Source organism: Falco rusticolus, chromosome Z (genome assembly GCF_015220075.1).
Source record: "Falco rusticolus isolate bFalRus1 chromosome Z, bFalRus1.pri, whole genome shotgun sequence".
Taxonomy (NCBI): domain Eukaryota; kingdom Metazoa; phylum Chordata; class Aves; order Falconiformes; family Falconidae; genus Falco; species Falco rusticolus.
This window is the reverse complement of record NC_051210.1, coordinates 35,044,885-35,065,238: the sequence shown is the minus strand read 5'-3', so window position 1 is coordinate 35,065,238 and position 20,354 is coordinate 35,044,885. Positions and strand designations below refer to the sequence as shown.

The following is a 20,354-nucleotide window of genomic DNA, read 5'->3' as shown; positions in this document are numbered from 1 at the left end:
ATTTTAAACCTTTTAAAAAGCAATGCATTAAAACGTATGATTTAGAATTTAAAAATTTCTGCTGTATTTTATACTTGTAAAATAACAATCTCTAGCAATCATTAATAAGTGTAAGGAAGCTATCTGTTAGTCAATATGCATGACATAAAGTGCTGTAATAATTCTTTTTATGCTACATAAGCAATTTTCATCATTAAGTGTGCGCTTTTTCTCTGCCTATTGATGATCTGCTGCTAATGTTTTCAGAGAGGTTTGCTGTCTTCAGAATCTGACACTCCAAAAAGCCAGTTCAACAAATGGAAGAGCATCGATTACGACAAAAAATCTCAGCAGTGATACTAGTATAAACCTCTTTGTCCTGGGTTTGTTTGGAGGGCTTTCTTCTGGTTCACTCTCTTTAATCTTACGTTCCATCAGAAGTCCTCTGCAGAAGAGTTGTTTTTTCTTGCAGTCACGGTGAAGTCTTTATTTCTTAATATATATATTCAGAAGTATATATAAAATAGAAACTATCTTTAAAAAAAAAAAGATGTTAGTGACTATTTTCTCTCTCTAGAAACCACAACTTGTGTCATGATATCTTTATACGTAGGAACTTTTTTTTACTGTTTCATACCATGTAACATTCATGTTCATTTAGTATTAAGAAAAACTACCAGACTCAGCATTTATATTCCAAATTTAAGATAAAATAGATTTCAGTCATGTTTTATGGGTAATTTACTTAGAAATTGGTCTGAACAGGTAAAAATGATTAGGAACAATAATGATCAAGTGAGGAAAGACACATTATATATATGAACGTAAATATAAAGTATTAATAATAAAACCAGTATGATTCTGGATAACTATGTACAAATACTGGTAATGCTACTGTTTTCTCACACAGTAGCTTGTACAGATTGTCCCTTCATAGCTATTATTAGGTTAATTACAGTTTCATTTTCCCAGATAAGATCATCTCATATACTTCTTTGGTTAACAAGACATATGCTTTCTTAGACTTATCTAAAAAATAAAGAGGATCGGTAATTGTAGATGGATTAAAACCTTCATCCACCAGTCGAAATTTTTGTTGTTTGAATGTGCCAGTGCTTTCCATTTTTTCCTATAGAAGAGAGAGATATCTATTATTCAGTAGAAGAGTTTCTTTTATTTTGCTTACATTGACGTTCATTTTTTACGATCTTACTTGATATAAGGTTAATACTGTTTATTCTCATTATGCTGGAAAACTAGAACTTTTGTGCTGCTGTGGGCCATCACCTGGAGACACAGTGGAGAAAAATTACAGCCCATTGCTTTCTGCATCACTTATCATAGCCTCATTTGGTGTAGCCCCTGCCTGACCTAGCTTCTTCATTTGGGTACATTACAGAACTACACATCGTAAAGAATCTGAGAGTAAAAACTGTCATTATCAAGAACTTCCTACTGATAAAGCTCAGGAAATTCTCTATATCTATGGTTATTGCCACCTGAAATAAAGGGTTGAAAGAATCACATACTAAATCAACCATACTCATACTCACCCAGGTCCAAATAAAGGCAGATATTTAACATATATTTTACAATGTTTTCAAGGTCCTCTTCAGTTTCACTGTGTCCCTTGGAAAAAGCAGTGGGAGGCATCTCTAGTGAGACTTTTCTCTGTCCTCCCTGCCTCTTCTGAGACCCATATTATGACCTCTCTCCACTGTGTTCTCCTACGCCTTTACATTTTTACATATATGCAATCACCAAAAACGAAGAATTGTTATCCCAAACAACTCGGAGAGCTACTGTATCTACTCCAGATCTACCTTTCATTTGTATCTACCTGCTTTGGTTGGTCTAAGAGAAGTTCTGACATCTTCTAAAGTATGATTACGTGTCAGATCAAGCTCAATAGGTTTTTAATTTTTTCCCTTTAATTTCTACCCACTACCTTCTTTCTTGGTTAATGACAGCAGTACTAACAGCAACTCATCTGTAATATAGGCATTTAAGTTCTAATGGAAGTTCCAGATACTTGATATCGAGGCTATATCAAGGGTTCAGATTCCTTCTGCTCAGCACAAAGTTTTTTCTGTACATCTGTATAGCAACAAATCTAGACTAGGTTCTCATCATTTCATAAACTGACTACGGCAACATTCTCAAGTGTAATCTTGCATGCTCAGATCAGAATTCTGCTACAAAAGGCATCTTCCTGGATTTATGAGATACAGACATATATATATACATATACATATATTTCAATTTCAAGGTCCTTCACAGGAAAAAAGCTTTCCTTTTTCCCCCTTTATCCTGAATCTCCATTCAATCGCTGAATGGCCGAGGGAACCAACTTACCTTTTCAAACTGATTATTTTTTACATCTCCTGAGACTTAGGAGTCTTCTTTCATAAGCATCTTCAAAAACATTTTTCTGGTTGCCTTTGTCATGATGTTTTCAAAACACTTACCAGAAATGAATGCTCATCAGACTTCACGTATTCTGATGATCAGAATTGCATGTTTTCTATATGTTCTCTTTTTTTCCTAGCCATCTGTAGTCCATTTTATTACATTTACATTTTTAACTCTTTGGGAGAGAGTTTGTATTTTTTTCCAAATTGGACAGTCACTACAGCCAAGTACTAGTATACAACATGGATCACTTTGATGATTATGGTGGTGACAATAATAATGTACATTTTTAATTCACCTTTTCAAATGCTTTAAACTTGTCATTATATTACACAGCAAATAACATTTCTTCTATTGTGCAGTGTCTCCTGCTCTAGCTCTACATCTCTCTTCTCTCCTTTCTACTGAATAAAATGGATTTTAAATTATTTTCTCCAGATAGAATTGTTCACATTTTACTAATCTAAATCTTTTTGTTTTCCATGTTCATGCTTCTAATCTCCCTAAATCCTTTTGTATGATCTCTATCCTTACTCATTTGTACAATTCCTCCCATTTTAACATAATCTGCAAATTTTATTGACTTTTTTTGTAATTCCTTTCCCAGGACTCAATGAAGACAGCAAATAGGACCAGTTCTAAAACTAATCAAGTCATATACGAACAGCATTTTCTGTTATTCATATAGCATTCTCTGTGTTCAAATTATGTAAATGCTATTATGCACTGTGCAATAATGCAGCTTACCTGGACTCTTAAAAAAAGAGGACAAGCATAACTTGGTAGATAGGTCACCACTTGCTTATACATTTGCTCCAAGTCTAATGATGTATTCTGCTTTAAAATAAGAGAGGCCATTCCTGCTTTTCCTTCATGATCTGGGGGAAAGCAAGTGAGATGAGAATTTTGGAACATGAATAAAGTTGACATTTTAGTGATGAACCTTGCAAAAAAGAACTGTAGTGCATTAATAAACCTAAGTCATATACCATCTTTTGATTTTCAGCAACGCTGGAAGATTACATTCATATTTTATATGGTATTACATATATTTCAAGATCACTCAAGTGATATTAAGCAATAATGCTGTAAATTAGTTTGTCAGGTAAGAGTAAATGGACTCCCATGATCAATATTAATACATGTGGACAAATATTAACACCATTCCTCTCTCAAAAACAAGAGTGCTGATCCTCCTTCCTGGATTCACCAATTATGTCTTCTCTTCAGTTTTAGGCTTTCTCTTTTGCCAGTACCTTCTCTCAAAACTGTGGATCTGAATGTTGTTAACAGACAGAGAGATTAAGTTCTTACTGGTTTGTCTGGAAAGAGACGCCACTGTGGGCCTATGGGAAAGATCAAAATGAATAAAATGCAAAAGCAATCAAAAATAACTGCACACTTTAACCATCAGCTAGTAATACCAACAGAGACATTCTGCCAACCTTTTATTTTGTCTCCTTTGTATTTTTTTTTTTTTTTTTTTTTCCTAATGCTACAAAATCTGCAGGGAACTTGATTTGTGTATGTTTAAGAGCAATTATCCAGACAGTTGCATAAATCTGCAGGTAAATCTATAGGAAATTAAAAGCTCTCATATTTTGGAGTCTGATTTTCAGTCAGTCTTCTTTATTATGATCTTTTTTGTTGTGTGGCTTCAAAGTAGAGGTAAATGACACCTTTTTCACATTTTAAACTCCTCTGTCATTTTGTGGTAGGTTTACCCTGGCCAACAACCAAACATCCAGCCAGCTTCCCACTCAACTCCCTTCTCCCATGGGACGGAAGGGAACAGAAGAGAACCAAGAAGACTCATGTCATGGATCAAGATAGTGTCAGTTTAATAGGGAAAGCCAAAGCAAAACCAGGACTTCTTTTGTTATTTCCCATCATGAGGCAGATGCCCAGCTACTTCCTACAGGGCAGGGCCTCACTCAGCACATGCTGTGGTTGCTTGCTAAGACAAACACCATAACCTCAAACATCTCATTCTCTTCCTTTCCCCAAGCTTTTATTACTGAGTCTGTCATCATATGACATGGAACATCACTTTGACCAGTTTGGGCCCACTGTCCCATCTATGTCTGCTCCCAGCTCATTGCCCGCCTCAGCATATTTGCTGCAGGGGAAGAGTCTTGACACTGTGCAAGCTTTGTTCAGTAACAGCCAAGTGTTGGTAAGTTACCAACACTGGTTTAGCCACCAATGCAAAGCACAGGACCATACAGACTCCCATAAAGAAACTTATCTCTATCCCAGTCAGACCTAGTACACATTTTGAAAAAAGATCTAGCATGAATGGAAATTAAGCCCAGGTGATCTCATGAAAATTAATTAAAAAAAAAACCCAAATACCCACAAACCATTAAAAAGGAATTAATGCATATTTTTTCATAATATTTTTTTCTCTTTGTTTTTCACTTTGTCCTTATTTTTGTAATATGCGGATGGTTTATGAGGTTAAGTGAAATAAGACAGAAGAATGTCTTCATACACTTTCATTTAGTTTTACTTTAATTCTTACCAAGGCAACATTTTATTTTGACACATGGATGTATGGATTTTCAATGGATGCAAATTTAATAAATCTTTAATCTAGATTATGGGGCTATCACAAATTCATGAAAGATAACTTCAAAAATACATATCACTGCACACATAATGCATGATTCACTGGCTCATTCACAATCTGGTGGTATTTTCATTATCTACATCTACACTTTAGCTAGGTATTAAACAGATGACTCAATCAGAAGTGATTCCTATGTTTAAAACATTAAATAAAAGTTATGAGTGTTAACAACTAACCTAGGGGAAGAAAGATACACAGCTAAAGCTTTTACCTGGCACAGACACACCATACACATTTGCTTCTTGTATAAAGTCCAACATTACAATGACATCAGAAACTTCTGTTGTTGCAACATTCTCCCCTTTCCATCTAAAACATGTGAAAAAATAATTTAATCCCATGAAAACATGTGGACATGTCGTCTGTAAAAAACATTAACTTTAGTAAGAACTCCATTTCAGACTATCACCCCAAATTTATTCCCACTTATCGTTTTGGTACCTACAATGAAAGCTTATCAACATCTGCTGTAATCGTTTTCAAAATTTTGACATGTATCGAAACGTATCAAAAGTGACCAGTCTACTATTTGATACAGTTTTCTCCACTTCAGTATTCAACTTGCTTGCAGCAAAACCACCACTAGTTAGTATGTTTATTGGAAGAACGGTTCAAAGAGCTGTAATTCCTACAAAACATTCTGGAAATGAGCTATCCAGCTCTACAGCAACACATTTTAAAAAATTAAGCCCCTACAATTCACTTCAAGTTCATTACAAACATTATTGCAATAGTAATAAACTGAACACTTCTGGTTGAAAATTAACAGAACAATATTATTCTATATTGCATGTCCATGTCTTTAATGAAGAAATGTGAAAAGCAACAATGATTATACCTGAAGGTATCTCCAATCCTGTCCCAAAAATAAAGAAAATTCTCATGATCTTGAACCATTAGATCTCCAGTATTAAAATAAAGATCTCCCTTCTTAAATACCCCGCTGAGTAATTTCTTTTCTGTGTGTTTCTTATTGCCAGCATAACCAAAGAAGGGGTTCTTCGCATTGACCTTGGAAATGAGAAGACCAGCCTCACCTATATAGAGAAGTTGAAAGAATGTAAACCTAAGGTATCACTGTACTCTTCATGTACTTTACATTAATAATAATTTGGTACATATGATTTTACAAGACCAAGAACCAAGTTTGGCAGGGTTCAGTACGTAAGACCCAATAACAAAAACTTACCTGTTTCTACTGCTTTACAATTCCTGTGGTCACCTCTACATGCAAAGTGACCATAAAGACACACCACAATATTGTCCACTCACATTCCCAGTCTTTTGTATTTCTTGCTAATGACTCATCAGTTTTCTCCCAGAACTGTCATCTATCAATTGTGAGTTCACTAGTAGGTTTACTACCCTATCAAATTGCACACTTCAAATGAATACTATGTTCCACTCCCCATACCTGACTAAATTTCCAGTCATGTCTCAACTTCATCAGCTTCCTACTGAAAAACTAGTGTCAATAAAAAGCAGGTGTTCAACCTAGGCATTAAATCCCTATTTAGCCTGATTTCAGAAGTTTTGAGAACACTTCTTAAGAATTTTCATTAATATGATATGGCATTATTGCTTTCTTTTTGGATTAGAATATAAAAGTTTAAATATTTTTTTCCTCATAAAATAAGGCAAGATGGGGATAGGCTTAACTGGTTATGCATGCAGAGTATCAGGGGTTTAGTTTGCTTAAAGCAGAATACTTGTATGAACACCTAGCCTTTCTGGAAGCACATTCTGAACAGTACAGCAAAAGGTTACATTACTTTATACCAGAGACAAGAATTATAAGTATGAAAATACATAAAAACATGTCCAAAGGTATACACAATTTGTAATTTAAGACTGCCTCCTCGTAAAAAGGCTGTCTGTTCTCCATCAGATGGTAGTGTTTAAGGTGAAAGCATTTCTTTCACTGACAGTGTCATTGCAGCCGTGATGCTCTGAAGATACAGTTCATGGGTAAGACAAAGTCTACAGATACAGATAATACTTTTTATTAGACTGATTGGTATAATTGGAAAAAATTAGACCAGGTGTCTAATTAGAGCTTGTGTTCCCTTTACAGGTCCATCTGACATTCCTACAGTTAATTTAATGTCACATTTTGAGGACTGTATTTTCCTGAAAGTACCCATCTTTGATTAAGACCTGTTACAGCATCTCTTAACTCCCCTAAAAAATCTGATTCAGCTCCCTGTTAAAGCTGTCTGCTTTTCTGACCTTTTATGAGTTTTTCTCGCTTCAGCTTCCAGGCGTTAACTACAGCTGTTACCTTCCTACAGCACAACAGAGATGCTTCAGTATCTGATGAACAGTTTGAAAACAAATACCAGATAAGTATTTTGAAGACGGCTATAATCAAGCAACCTCTTACAAAAAAAAAATAAAATATATATATATGCAAAAATTGGTAAGCTTAAGTCACTTAGTCAGGAACACTTACTCTCACACCAAAAAGCATTTGCTCTAATCCACCAGTCTTTCTTTAGGCAACTATTTCACTGTGTCAACCTCCTTTTAAAAAAACAGATTTCATTATCTACATATTCAGAGCTAGTATCACATCATCACTTTTGAACATTGCTCTTCTGTGAATATATCCACAGATCTCCTAAGTTCAGAACTGGTATGTTTAATGTTCTGCCTTAGATCACAGATCATATTGCTTCTGTCAGAGCAAAGAATAATAGTTGATGTTGGCATAGTACAGTAACACAACAGCAAGTCTCCTCAAAAAAATTCCCTGGAGTATTTGTATTACAAAAAAAAGGTCGTTATATCCTATTAAAATACATACTTACCTTTCTTAACTTTTTCACACCAACCATGCTTATTTCTAATTGGTTCATCTTTTTGGAAATCATACTTGATTAAATCAAATGGGAAAAAAAGCTAAAAAAGGGAAAAAGGGTCATCAGTTATTTGTCTACACAGTGACACCTGGTGGCAGCAAATAAAAGCAAAGGAATCTTTACTCCAGTCTTGCTCATCTAAAAGTAGAACATAGTTTCATTTAACACTAAAAATACTCTGTATGTAAACTTAGACCATTTTCCTGGAGGTAAGCAACATCAAAACATTTTTATATCTTGTAACTTTCAAAAATACTTGGTGAAGACATAGAACCATAATTTTGTTAATTTTCTCACAAGTTATGGGATCCATGTATCAGTGGAAGAGCCTACGTGAGTCAGGGTAACAGAAGCGTACCTGGAATTCAGCTGACATTTAATGGCGGTGGCTCATACAAAAAAGTGTTCTTGGGGTCTTCTAGCACCTAAAACAACTGGCAGAGCAAAGGCCTAAATCTCCTTACAAAGGGAAACCTACTTCCCATTGGCCTATACTCTTGCCTAACTAGCCTCTGTTTTTCCCTTCAGGCTTTCTCACTCTGGCGTATGGCCTTACCAGGAGCACCACCAGCAGGATATGTACTCCCATGTCATTTGACATAGTTATGTAGCTGTGCATGTTCCACAGTTATGTGAGTGTCAGTTCTGCATTCTTCTGAAGTACTGTGAACCTTGAGTCCTGACACTGCTGACCTAACTGACCTCCTGGTTATGTTTCACAACTTGACTTCCTCTTGTATAAAGATCACAGAGAATGTGGCTCTGAGTGAGATGAAGGAGAAGGCAAGACACTCTTATCAACACTAGAAATTGCAATACTTTTACTCTCCAATATATATGGTCTGACTCTTATTTCACCTCATTTTTCTACTGTGATATAAATCCAAATAAGAACTTTGAGAGACACTGAAAGATAATTATATGCCTGATACTATACAGATCACTGTGTTTGCAGTTATTATCCTAAGGCTTCAGTCTGCCCAGCTTGGGATTCTGATTTCCCTTTTCATATAGTACATTAGCAATCTATTTAACAACTAGTCAAACCAAAATATATAACCATCTTCTCCTGGAGAAATCTTAGCAATCAGAGAAAACAATGTTAAAAACATACAAATCTACAACTGCACTCCTCACAACAAAGAAATGCAATATAATTTAAGGATGGTGTTATGAAAGTGATTGAAGGGCAGGATGTTAAAACATGCACCTATTTGCTTTTCAGCAGCTAATTTGTGTGAAGGGTTGCATAACTTTTTTATCCTGATTTGAAATGTCGCTGCAGCTGTATCACATCATTTTCTTTTCAAGAAAGTCTGAATAAATAGCAACTTGAATCAAACATGAAGCACACAATTTCAGCCTCATTTGGACAAACTTATTTAACTGAGTCTTTTCAATGTTCATCACTGTGTTTTCCTTCTACCCTAGGTCTGAAACAAAAAGGTATTTTTAACAGTTGATCGAAGGAACAAGGTTAAGAGTGCAAAATCAAGCCATGATCCAAGAATCGAACACTTTTTGAATAAATGGAAGGGTTGTGCGGTTTTTTAATACTTACAGATCTATTTACCAAAGTCAAGAATTTGAGAGCCAAAAAGTTCACCTTAATTAGAAAATAATCGTATTATTCTTGATGAACAGAATGGGAGGTGTTTATAATAAACAGAAGTAATTTTTTAAGAGTATTTTCTTTGGGTGTCTACATTTAATTTTCACTTTCTTTTTTTACATTGGTATTTACTTACTTTAATAGGTTTCATGTGACAGACCAAATGCAATGAAAAATAAAAATAATAAGAATGAAATGGTATAAAATGAAATGTTATTCTGACATTTCTGTGTTTAATTAGAACAGCAGTGTGCCCTGTTCCATTTTTATCTGTTCATTCCTTCTGAGCTCAATAGCTGTAACTTGTCAACATATTAGTCTGTCTGATGCATTAAGTTGTTATAAATACTTAGAAACTTAATATCTGAGAACTTTTAAAAACTGCTGAGACTTTTACTATTTAAGTTGCTACATACATCTTTTTGTGCCTGCAACTTTAGAGTACTAACTATGCCTATTCCAGTTAGCTTTTTGAAATAACAGTTAAGTAAATACATAATTGAAAAGAGAAACCACCACATATTGCATTAGACCTGCGTAATGATACTATGCCAGTGTACATTCTGTGTAAACAGCTGTCTCTGTGCAGTTTTCTTTTCCTAGTAAATACTAGAAAATGAAAGCTCCAGAGCAAAACATTTAGTCTGGGTAAAGCTCTATATTTGTTTTATCTCATTATTTAACGTTTATTAGAAAAGAGTACCTGAGCTGTTCAAGCATTACCGTATTATTTTCACAGAGTACTTCATGCAGCATTCGTAATTTTAATCTACATTTTACTCCCTAAAGCATTACCTAAATGTACCAAACAGCAATCATCATTTAGCTAGCTGAAACTTAAAATGAGTTAAACGGCAACATTACTGTCTGTTACTATGCTGCCTGCATGTTATCTAAGAGTAGCATCCCTCCCCCCTTTTTTTAATTGACTGTAAACATAACAGTTTAAACATTGTTTTGAAAATAGTTTTGAAATTCCTGAAGTTTCAACTTACAGTGAATGCTCACAGAACCTTCAGTAGAGAACAAAGATCACAAGCTATTGCTTCTTATTTAATTCGCTTTAGAGATGAGATACTGCTGAATTCTCTAGGAGAATATGTGTTTATAAAACAAAGCATTACATTTATGAGATTTAGTTCCAATCATCTTAAAAAAGTGAAATGCAAGAAAAAAACTCTGGAGCATAGTATCACCATGTCTTATAAATGTTGTTAAAATATACTAGTAATGCCTTATTTATACTCTAAAGAGTAGATGTATAGGTCCTTTGCATAGTTTTGTTAGCCAAATTAAAAAAAAACACAAACAAGAAAAAAACACTTTTAAAGCTATGCTTGTTAATAACTGAATTACCACATATTACAATAAAATACCTTGGAATACACTTGAAGTAGCTTAGATTATTTTAGCTCAAAACAAGACAAAAGAGCAGAAACAACACAAATTTTAACTGCCCAATGAACCTGAGTTTCCACTGCTTGGATTAACGCACGCCAATGATCTTCCTGTGAATCTAGTTTTCCAGGCTTTAAAGATCTGCTTAAACCTAACTTCATTTACTTTTAAACTCAAAAAGTATCTCTTCTACCACTTAAGTTCTATGACTGTATGACAAAAATGTGTATTACTAATTGTGTTGCTGTATGAAAGAAAAAGTATTTTATGTGTTGAAATTATTTATGATTTAAGGTTTAAATGTTTCTAAGCTCAAAGCAGATTCTGACTCATACAGTTCTGAGTAAGAGATCTTTACATTTCTGTAATAAGGTGTCTTAAAATAATGAAAAAAATACATTTGTAAATAAAGTTTGGGTATTTCTTTTACATACTGTTTTTTCAGGTGTATTTGCCACAGACTATTTTTAGTCCATCTTACAAGCTCCCTTGGGTCTCATTAGTCCCATTCTCCTATTGCATGTTCTCTGCCACTACTCAGAATTTATTCCTGTGTAAGAAAGATATTTTGATATATATTTATTTGATAGAATGACTAAGAGTCTTAAATTTATATACACACATAACGTATGCCATATATAATAAAATTCATCATTAACTACATACATAGGTATTCCAGATGTAATATTAAACAGTCATTTATTATATTAATATATTGATTTGTATACTATCTTCTTTGTGAAACATTTTAAGTTTTACCAACTAAAAGGCTTCTGCTTTTCTGTTCATTGACTGTATATGAACATCTTTATTGAAGGATTTATTTGTATACCAGTAATGCTTTCAAGCATGTGAAGTGATCCCTCTTATATAAAGAGTACAGTATGAAAATAAGTGCAAACAAGAGAACTGCTTCGAGTTACCATCTCACACACAGTGGCTTCTTGGATGTCTGGTAACTGCTGTAATATTCATCTATTTCTTCCCATTAACTTATGTCTTCCAAATTATTTATGAAAATGAATATGTTACGTTGAATTTTAATATTTATCACAAATGTTTTTCCCCAACCCTTGCCAGCTGCTGACAGAAGTTACTCTGTACAATCTGAGAGCTCAATTTCTCTTTTACAGCTCTAACTCGTCTGCATTTTATCTTTAGAAACTGTGCCATTACTATTACCTGCAACAGAAATGCCTTCCTATTTCTTTTACTTTTTCCCTGCTAAAAATATTATCCATTGAACCTACTTGCTATTATTCCCACTATACTCTCATTATCTGTATGCAAGGGGTTTTATACAGCATTTACTTAATTTCGACTGCAACTATGCCAGTAGAAAGAATGTAAGTTTCTTCCTTTTCCTTTATTGTTTCACATATATAAAAATACAAGATTCTTTTCCCCTTTCTCAGTTCTCTTTCTATTCACATTTTAAGACATAGGTGTTCAGGAAATCTCTAGCAAGTATGTCTATCTCATCATATCACCCCATGTGTCAGAAGAATGATGTTCAAAAATTGTTGTAGCATTTCTTTGAAGAAATGAAACTAGGAACTGGATGACTGGTCCTTGTCTGTGCCATTCCCTGCTTTCCAGCAGGAGATACTTTCCCTTTCCAACTTCAGATCATTAATGGGTCATCAAATTGGAATTAAAGCTGCTCTCCTTTACATCTTGCTAGATGTTCAACGGATGTCATTCAGACAGAAATAAAACAAACACAACACCTATACTCAGAATGCGATGTTTAATAATATGTAACCTATATAATGTATTTTAAAAAAAGAAACACAAAAAATGCCTGAAATAAGTTCAAATGAACTTACCTATGCCATTAAAATACATCGTTTGTGTCACAATACTCATAGATTGCAGAGTAATCAAAAACACATATAAAGGTCCCCAAAATTATGTATTTGGTTAAATATATTCTTTTTTTAAAAATGGAAAACCACTAAAACATATGTCTTATGATATTTTCAATACTCCTCCTCTCTCTTAACCTCATCTAGACTTTTCTGAAAATCCACTATATCTAAGCCCTTGTTCATGTCAACACTATGTTTCAGCATACGAGGGAGCTAGCTGCTCCTGCAAACAAGTGTCATGAAGCAGACTGAAGGAACTGCCATCCAGAGGAACTGCACTGGTGACAGAAGCAGAACCCCATAGTTAACAGATTGCAGAACTGTTAATTTGAGACGTTTAACTATTGCAGTATTATTAATATGCCATATTGTTCCTCTGACACAAATTCTTTCAGAGAGACTATGTATGGCGCTAAACTATAAAGGCTCTGAATCAAAACTTTATGAAAAAGCTCCTGATAGAGCTTTGGAGTAGTCTCTGAAACCTCCTTGATTTGGAAGAGATTTGGAGCAGTTCTATCTCCCCATAAAATGGGTCATACAATCTACTCACTGACCTGGCTAGACGTAGCATGCCCATGTAATCAAGGCAAAGTAGTTTGCACTGAATCTGGTTTTCAGTGACAACCTTCATTCTTCCTTCAAACTCCACAGCCACACAATGCCGAATGTATATATGTTGGCAGAACGGTTGAGAGCCAGCACATCTAAGGGCCCTTGGGGAACAGTAGCAGCTAAATATTGAGCCTGATCACATATAATGTGCTTTAGCTACTTTCCTTATCACAGAAACGACAGAAATAACTGAACACTTACTGTAGATTTATCTCTAGGGAAAAGAGAGTATTGAAAAAGAATAAAATTGATTTCTGGTTCATAAAGTATCTTAGGGTCTTTCCATAACCATACTCAGTAAGCAAAGGGACAACCCATAATTATCTTAGCTCACTATACTGGTATTTCCATAGACTGTAACAGTTTCAGCTTGGAATAGTATATACATTACAGAAGAGGTGTCTAGTGAGATCAAATATTCAGTTACAACTGCATTTGTTTTTTAACTGTGGTTTACATGAGCTATTTTCTGCAGTGACTAACTCAAATCATAAGTTCAATCATTAAAGAGGAAAAAGTAGCATGTTTCTTCTGCAGAAAAACCCAAAATACTAATCTTCCTTTTGTAAACACAAACAGTTTAAGTAATTGACTTACAAAGTGCCACTATTAATACAAGCAAAACCCCCGTAATACTGGATTAATAATACAGGTAATTAAATCAATAAATATGCAATTTCAAGTCTAATCCTTTATCTGCTGTAACCTTTACATGGTATTTCCAAGAGGTTAATGACTTGTGACAAAACTCTGTCAAAAGTTCTAAAATACTGAAAACAAGTTTATTCAGGTTTGGAAAAAATGTAGAAATTCACAATTTCATATGATTAGAAAAAAAGTTTTAAAATAATTAAAGGATGTGGCTTAGAAAAGTCTGAAACAATTAACATCAAAATTAACATCAGCTCTGAGGTTCCTGGTTGACCCACAACTCCCTAAATTCCAGATACCTGGTTTCCTGTAGTGGAACTGTACCCTTCCAGAGACACACACTAGCATCAGATGTCCACCGTGCATACGACAGAGCATCAGTCATGTAGAAGAGAGAATGAGCAGAGTCAGTCTGCTTAAATTCCTGAGCTCTCAACAGTTACTGCAAAACACAGTAGCTCTTGTGGTGTTTTTCTAAGTGTTTCCAGGTTCCTCCCTGCAGTTTGGGTTCCTATCCCAGAACTGAAGAATTCCTCTGGCCCTGAGCTGTAGTCTGCAGTGAGTGTAATGTGCTGATGCTGTATTGAAGTTGTGGACTGTGGAATGTATGCTGCCTAGAAACCTGTTTCAACCTCATCGGAAGATACCTTCCATATATTCCCAAACAATATTTTTACATCATTCTCTGAAAAAAAAGTTTTGTCAGGACATTTTAGTATCAGTTCTCCTCACAAGCACAAAAGCCATGTAAGTCAGCAGGATCTGTATATTTAAATAGGTATCTCAGTATAGGTAGGTGTCTCAGTTAATTTGCAAATTTTAGGCAATGTGTGTAGTCCTATTTATTACAAGAAGAGTAAATGGAATAAATAACAACATAATGTTAAATATCTAGTCTCCCTGCTAGAACGCCTTGCGAAATAATCTGTCGTATTATTACCTAAAGCCTGGTGCACGTTACTTACTGCCTTCTTAAAACATCTAAGAGATGTTATTCCTAAGACACAAAGGGAAAAATCTATCTGTGAATTTCAAGCTGAAAGAAAGGATGAAGGAAAAGCCACCCTGTGTGGTATAAATAACATGTACTCCTCTTCCCCGAGACATGTAACTTCCATTGTCAAGGCTGATGAAATACAAAAACCAGATTCTTGAATAAGCAGTGAAAAAATGGTATGTTATCCCTAGCTTTGGTAACCTAGAACAAATCAAATAAATACAGCAGACTTGGTAGATAAAGGGGCATAGAATTTTTAAATTAATACTCTTGGCAATTATTGTCTATCCCAATTACTCAACAGTGGTTATATTTGTATTGCATTCTCTTTGAAATTTCTGAATAATGATAAAGACTAGAAGTAGTTTGAGTCATGTATGTTTACTTGCACCTAAGTATAAAATAACTCTTAAAGGTATATCTGCCTACATGTTACTTTATTACAATCACTATTAATTCCCATTTATGCCAAATATTTACATAGTAATCTGCAATATAAATATACTCTTTGGAAACAGCTCTGCTCTGTAGAACACCAAGTCAGATCAGAACACTTTTATGTTTATTTCACAGATGATGAGTTTTTAGGTATTAAATCCAACTTTCTCTTTTGTTCTTTAATATAGTAGAGATTTGAAACGATACTCAGAACCTACTAAAAACTGTCAGAAGAGGAAAGCCTTTTTGACTCTTGTGAACTTTAAGAAAAATCTAAGTGTTACTGCTGAAATTATAACTGGCTTGCATGTTAAGCACTATCTGCAATACTCTGGCAATGAAGATTTTGCAAAGGCAATAAATAAGTTAGAAAATTTACCTTGGACTTCAGACTGAAGACCCATGTCCTGTAGTCAAACTAAGAAACACATTTACCTTCAGCACTCCCTTTTATAAATTACAATTTAAATAAATAGTCACCTTATAAAAGAAACTGGTGCGTCCAACAGATCCAATTTTTCCTGTGTGGTTCATGAAACAAATGTTTCCTTCAGTAGCACCATAAAACTCACAGATCTTAACAGTACCAAATCTGTCTAAAAATTCCCTCCATACATCATTTCTCACTCCATTTCCAACTGCTAGTCGGACTTTGTGATTTTTTTCTCCTTCCTTCTGTTAAAAAAAAAAAAAAAAAATTGTATTTGATTGTTTCACAGATGGTGGGGAAAATGTACTTTCTTTAAATATGTTAAGTACAAACAACAAAAAGAAAAATAACAATTAAGTTAAAGAAAGCTGGCCTAGCTTGCCTACAGCTACAATGTAGCAAACTGCAGTCAAAAACCTTTTACTTGAACTTTGCTTTTGAACAAGCAAATTATTTCATGAATAATGGCTACATTAATTTACATAAATGCTTCCATATTTTAAAAGTTGTATCATCTCAGTCTGTTTCCACTCAGAAGAATCCGAAAACTGGGAAGAACAGAGAAAGGCAGGAATTACTTCTGTCAAGGGATTAAAGTCAGCAGAGATTAATAGCTACTTCTTTGCGTCTTCAGGATTACTACAAGAAACAATCAAATTTCACAAAATTGTACTATCTGTTCCTTCCCACACACTGCACATGAGTAATCGTCTGCCTTTCTTCCACTATTAAGACTTGTGAAGTTTTGTTCAATGTTACTGGGAGTGACCTTGTGACCTTGGGTCTTTACTGTTGTCAACACCCATGTTTTATTACAAGAAGCACAACACTTATGTATTCATCCAGTTCAGTGAGACATTAATTTTATGAATACGTACCCAAACCTTGTGATTGCATGGAGCACCTTTAAAATACAATCAGATTTAAGTTGAAGTATCAGAAGGCAAAAGATCTGAACTATTGGTTCATTGTTGTTTTTAATTTCACCTGTTTTAAAATAAGACTCCCTTTTTAATCATTGCAAGTGGCAATACAGAATGCCCTAGAAGTGAGACAGCAGAAATACAGGTACGTTTTCTTACCATATACCTTTAGAGCCACACAGCACTCTGGCACTCTAATGCTGTCTGTTTATACTTCTACATATGTACATATGTATACAAACACCTTTCTAGATACATAATTCCTTATATATGTATGTATGTATATATACACATCTACATACATATGCTACAGAAAAAAGATAGTCCTTATTTTGTGTTCTTCTCTTCTAGTTTCCCCTTGCTGATGCCACTGAGCTATTCAAATGTGTTGCCTCTGCTAAGATACATAAAATAGCACAAGAAATTCTTTCATAGAAATCCTTCGTTCCACAATGAACAGAAGAGACAAATAAGTGTGTATGTACACATGAATTAAGCAGGTCTTTCATCAGACTAGGAACAGTCAAAATCTCTTGAGACCAAGTTAATAAGCAGGTGAGTTTACTTCTGTTCTTTATACTTTAAGGAAAAAAGAAAGCATTGATATCTGCTTGCTGAAAACACACAAACTAGGAAACAGTGACCTACGTGTATTATGTGTTTTTTTTCCAAAAGGACAAATAAAGCATCATTTATAAGTGCAGTTACCTTCAATTCCTCATGTTATTTCCAAAAGGAGAAATAAAGCATCATGAATCAGTGCAGTTACCTTCAATTCCTCATGTTATTTTGGATGGCTTATATTACTGCAGCACAAAGTTGTTTCTCCAGTGGAAAGGATGCAGAGTAAACCTGACAGGTCAGCATTCTACTGTGCTCAGTGTTAACACCTATCAACACCACAATGTATGACTATCAACAATTCCAAATGTATGACTATTTCACTTTAGGAAGTATTCTCTAAAGGCATTCAGCCCTTTTTCAAAAATACCAAGATGTATGATGTCATCAAGAACTGATCACAGAAAGCAAATTTTCTTAAAAGAGAAGGCAGCAATTCACTTCACAACTAAGGTAAATTTTCTGCTAGGCTGCATTGCTGCAGTTGCCATATTTGTGATTTAGTCGGCTCCACCACAGCTGAACCCATCTATTGATACAAGACTCCTAAAAGAGTACTGCAGGGCTTTCTGCAAAAAAAGGGCATTAAACCTGTAAGGCATTTAGCAATCTTTCAATGGTAAGAATGGAAATTATTAATCTCCCAGCAATTTTAGTAAGTATGAAGAAAATTATTACAATCAGGGAAACTTTAAACAGTGATAATTCACATTAGTTTTACATGTGAGTAAATTCATATAGCTATTTTTTACCTAAACCTTTATATAATTAATATACATTAATTCATGCTAGCTTTTTGTGTAGCTAACGTTCAATGGAAACTGAATCACAGTAAATAAAACTGAGTTAATCATTTTAACATCTTTTTCATGACTCTGTCTATATATTCATTATATGTAGAGTACAACTCTAGGGCAGGCATGTTGGTATCCATGGGCACTGTGGCCAAAAAACTTATGCAATAAATAAAATGCAATAAATAAGAGAAGGGAAGTAAAAGGGATGATAATTCCAACAAATTCTAGAAACATGGTTGAGTGGTGCACAGTTTAGAGTGTCCTAATGTATGAAAATTGAAATAAATTAAAATACACAGGAACTTATGCTTTAAACAGACTACAGCATCAAACAGTCATGCTTTGAATTTCTGCCATATTCAGATGGCATTTCATCAACTAGCTTCCTTTCAGTAGACAGAATTACAGAAGTAGGAGGAATTCCAAAGAGCCACCTAGTATACATCTCTTCTGGGACATAAGCTCTGCTGTCCCTGTGCCATTCCTGACACCTGAACTAGCTGTGGCATGTCAGCCAGTTACCCTGCAACACTTGGTCTTCAGCAGCTGTCTGCATGCCTATTAGCCTGCTGCAACAGCACAGTACCTAGTTAACGCTTCCTTCACTAAAAGCTGTATTTACTCACAATACCTCTTTTATGAAGGACTCAATGCATTGCCCTGGTCAACTACCACAAATAAGTTCAAATAATGTGATTATGTGCTCATGACTTGTGTTTCTGAATGTGATTAATAGTTCTCTACAGATAATTAGGAAGACAGATTTTAGAATAACAGAATGTTAGAACATCTCTCCAAGGCTTTTAAAAATGTCTATCCATTTATTTTCCTGCATTGTGATTTTCCTTTCTTACAGAGTGATTCAGAAATAAAATGGGGATTCAGTCTATATCCACTTATTTCTAACAGTAAAGGTGAAACATTTTTTTCAATGCCATTTTTGAGCATTAATAAGCAAGAACTGTTCTCACCTTACACTTGGACTTCACTTCATTCTGCTAAGATCTTTGAACTATGCGTTTATCAAGTTTCAGCTGTGATAATTTTCTTCTTAGTAGTTAGTACAGTGCTGTGTTTTGGCTATGATGTGAGAACAATGTTGATGGGACACTGATGTTTTCAGTTGTTGCTGGGTGATGTTTATACTAAATCAAGGACTTTTCAGTTCCTTGGGCCCTGCCAGCCAGAGGGCTGGAGGGGCATGGGACACTGGGAGGGGGGACATCCAGGACAGGTAACCCAAGCTAGCCAAAGAGGTATTCCATACCATATGACGCCATGCTGAGTATGTAAACTGGGGAAAGAAGAAGGAAGATGGGGACATTTGGCATTATGGCGTTTGTCCTCTCGAGTAACCGTTAAGTGTGATGGAGCCCGGCTTTCCTGGGGATGGCTGAGCACCTGCCTGCCCATGGGAAGTGGTGAATGAATTCCTTGCTTTGCCTTGCTTGTGTGCATGGCTTTTGCTTTACCTATTAAATTGTTCTTATCTCAACCCTGGAGTTTTACATTCCTTTCCAATCCTCCTCCCCATCCCTCTGGGTGGGGGAGAGTGAGCAAGTGGCTGCGTGGGGCTTGGTTGCTGGCTGGGGATAAACCACAACAACCAAATACCTGCATACATCATGAACCAATTTCTGACACGCTACTTTTCCATTTTGAGTGCTTGTTTCATTTGTATAGTAATTAATTTACAAGTCAGGATCTGCCTCATTACACTGAACACCACATACCTGGGATTTTTAATCTCCCAGCCCTTCCGCCTTAAGTGTTCTTTGTAAACTATGTGGAATATCTACGTGATTAAGTAGTTGATAAAAGATATGCCTTTTAAAGTGCTATCAACAGTACATTAATTGGTGTGGGAAGGATGCATGACTGCAGCTATCTAAAAACGTACTTAGCAGTTGCGTGAAAAGAATATGAGAAAACAGGTTCATTGTCCTACTTTTACTGTTTCTGCAGCAGGAAAAGCCAAATGGAAAGAAGCAAAGGCAACTTAAAGCAAAGGAGGCATGAAATGTCTCCTGTATTATAGCCTTGATGAAACTTAAAGCAATTTCAGGAACAGAAAAATGCAAACATCTCTTAAATATAAAATATGATGGACAGGGTTT

The 20,354-nt window shown here is 35.0% G+C and overlaps 1 protein-coding gene across 3 annotated transcripts in view; it reads right to left on the bottom strand.

Annotated features, from left to right (window-relative positions):
* Nucleotides 1-6: 6 nt before the first annotated feature.
* SLC27A6 (solute carrier family 27 member 6) overlaps nucleotides 7-20,354 on the bottom strand; it is a 39,994-nt gene continuing 19,646 nt past the window's right edge. Inside the window, exons 5-10 of one of the 3 annotated variants that reach the window (XM_037374382.1) lie at nucleotides 15,947-16,138; nucleotides 7,834-7,924; nucleotides 5,862-6,060; nucleotides 5,235-5,332; nucleotides 3,139-3,269; nucleotides 7-1,108 (exon numbers count right to left, since the gene is read on the bottom strand). In XM_037374382.1, coding sequence (XP_037230279.1) covers nucleotides 932-1,108; nucleotides 3,139-3,269; nucleotides 5,235-5,332; nucleotides 5,862-6,060; nucleotides 7,834-7,924; nucleotides 15,947-16,138 — 888 coding nt within the window. In that variant the 3' untranslated portion in view covers nucleotides 7-931. Of the gene's footprint in view, nucleotides 1,109-3,138; nucleotides 3,270-5,234; nucleotides 5,333-5,861; nucleotides 6,061-7,833; nucleotides 7,925-15,946; nucleotides 16,142-20,354 lie in introns of all 3 variants that reach the window. The other 2 variants (XM_037374381.1, XM_037374383.1) reach the window with 2 other exon arrangements.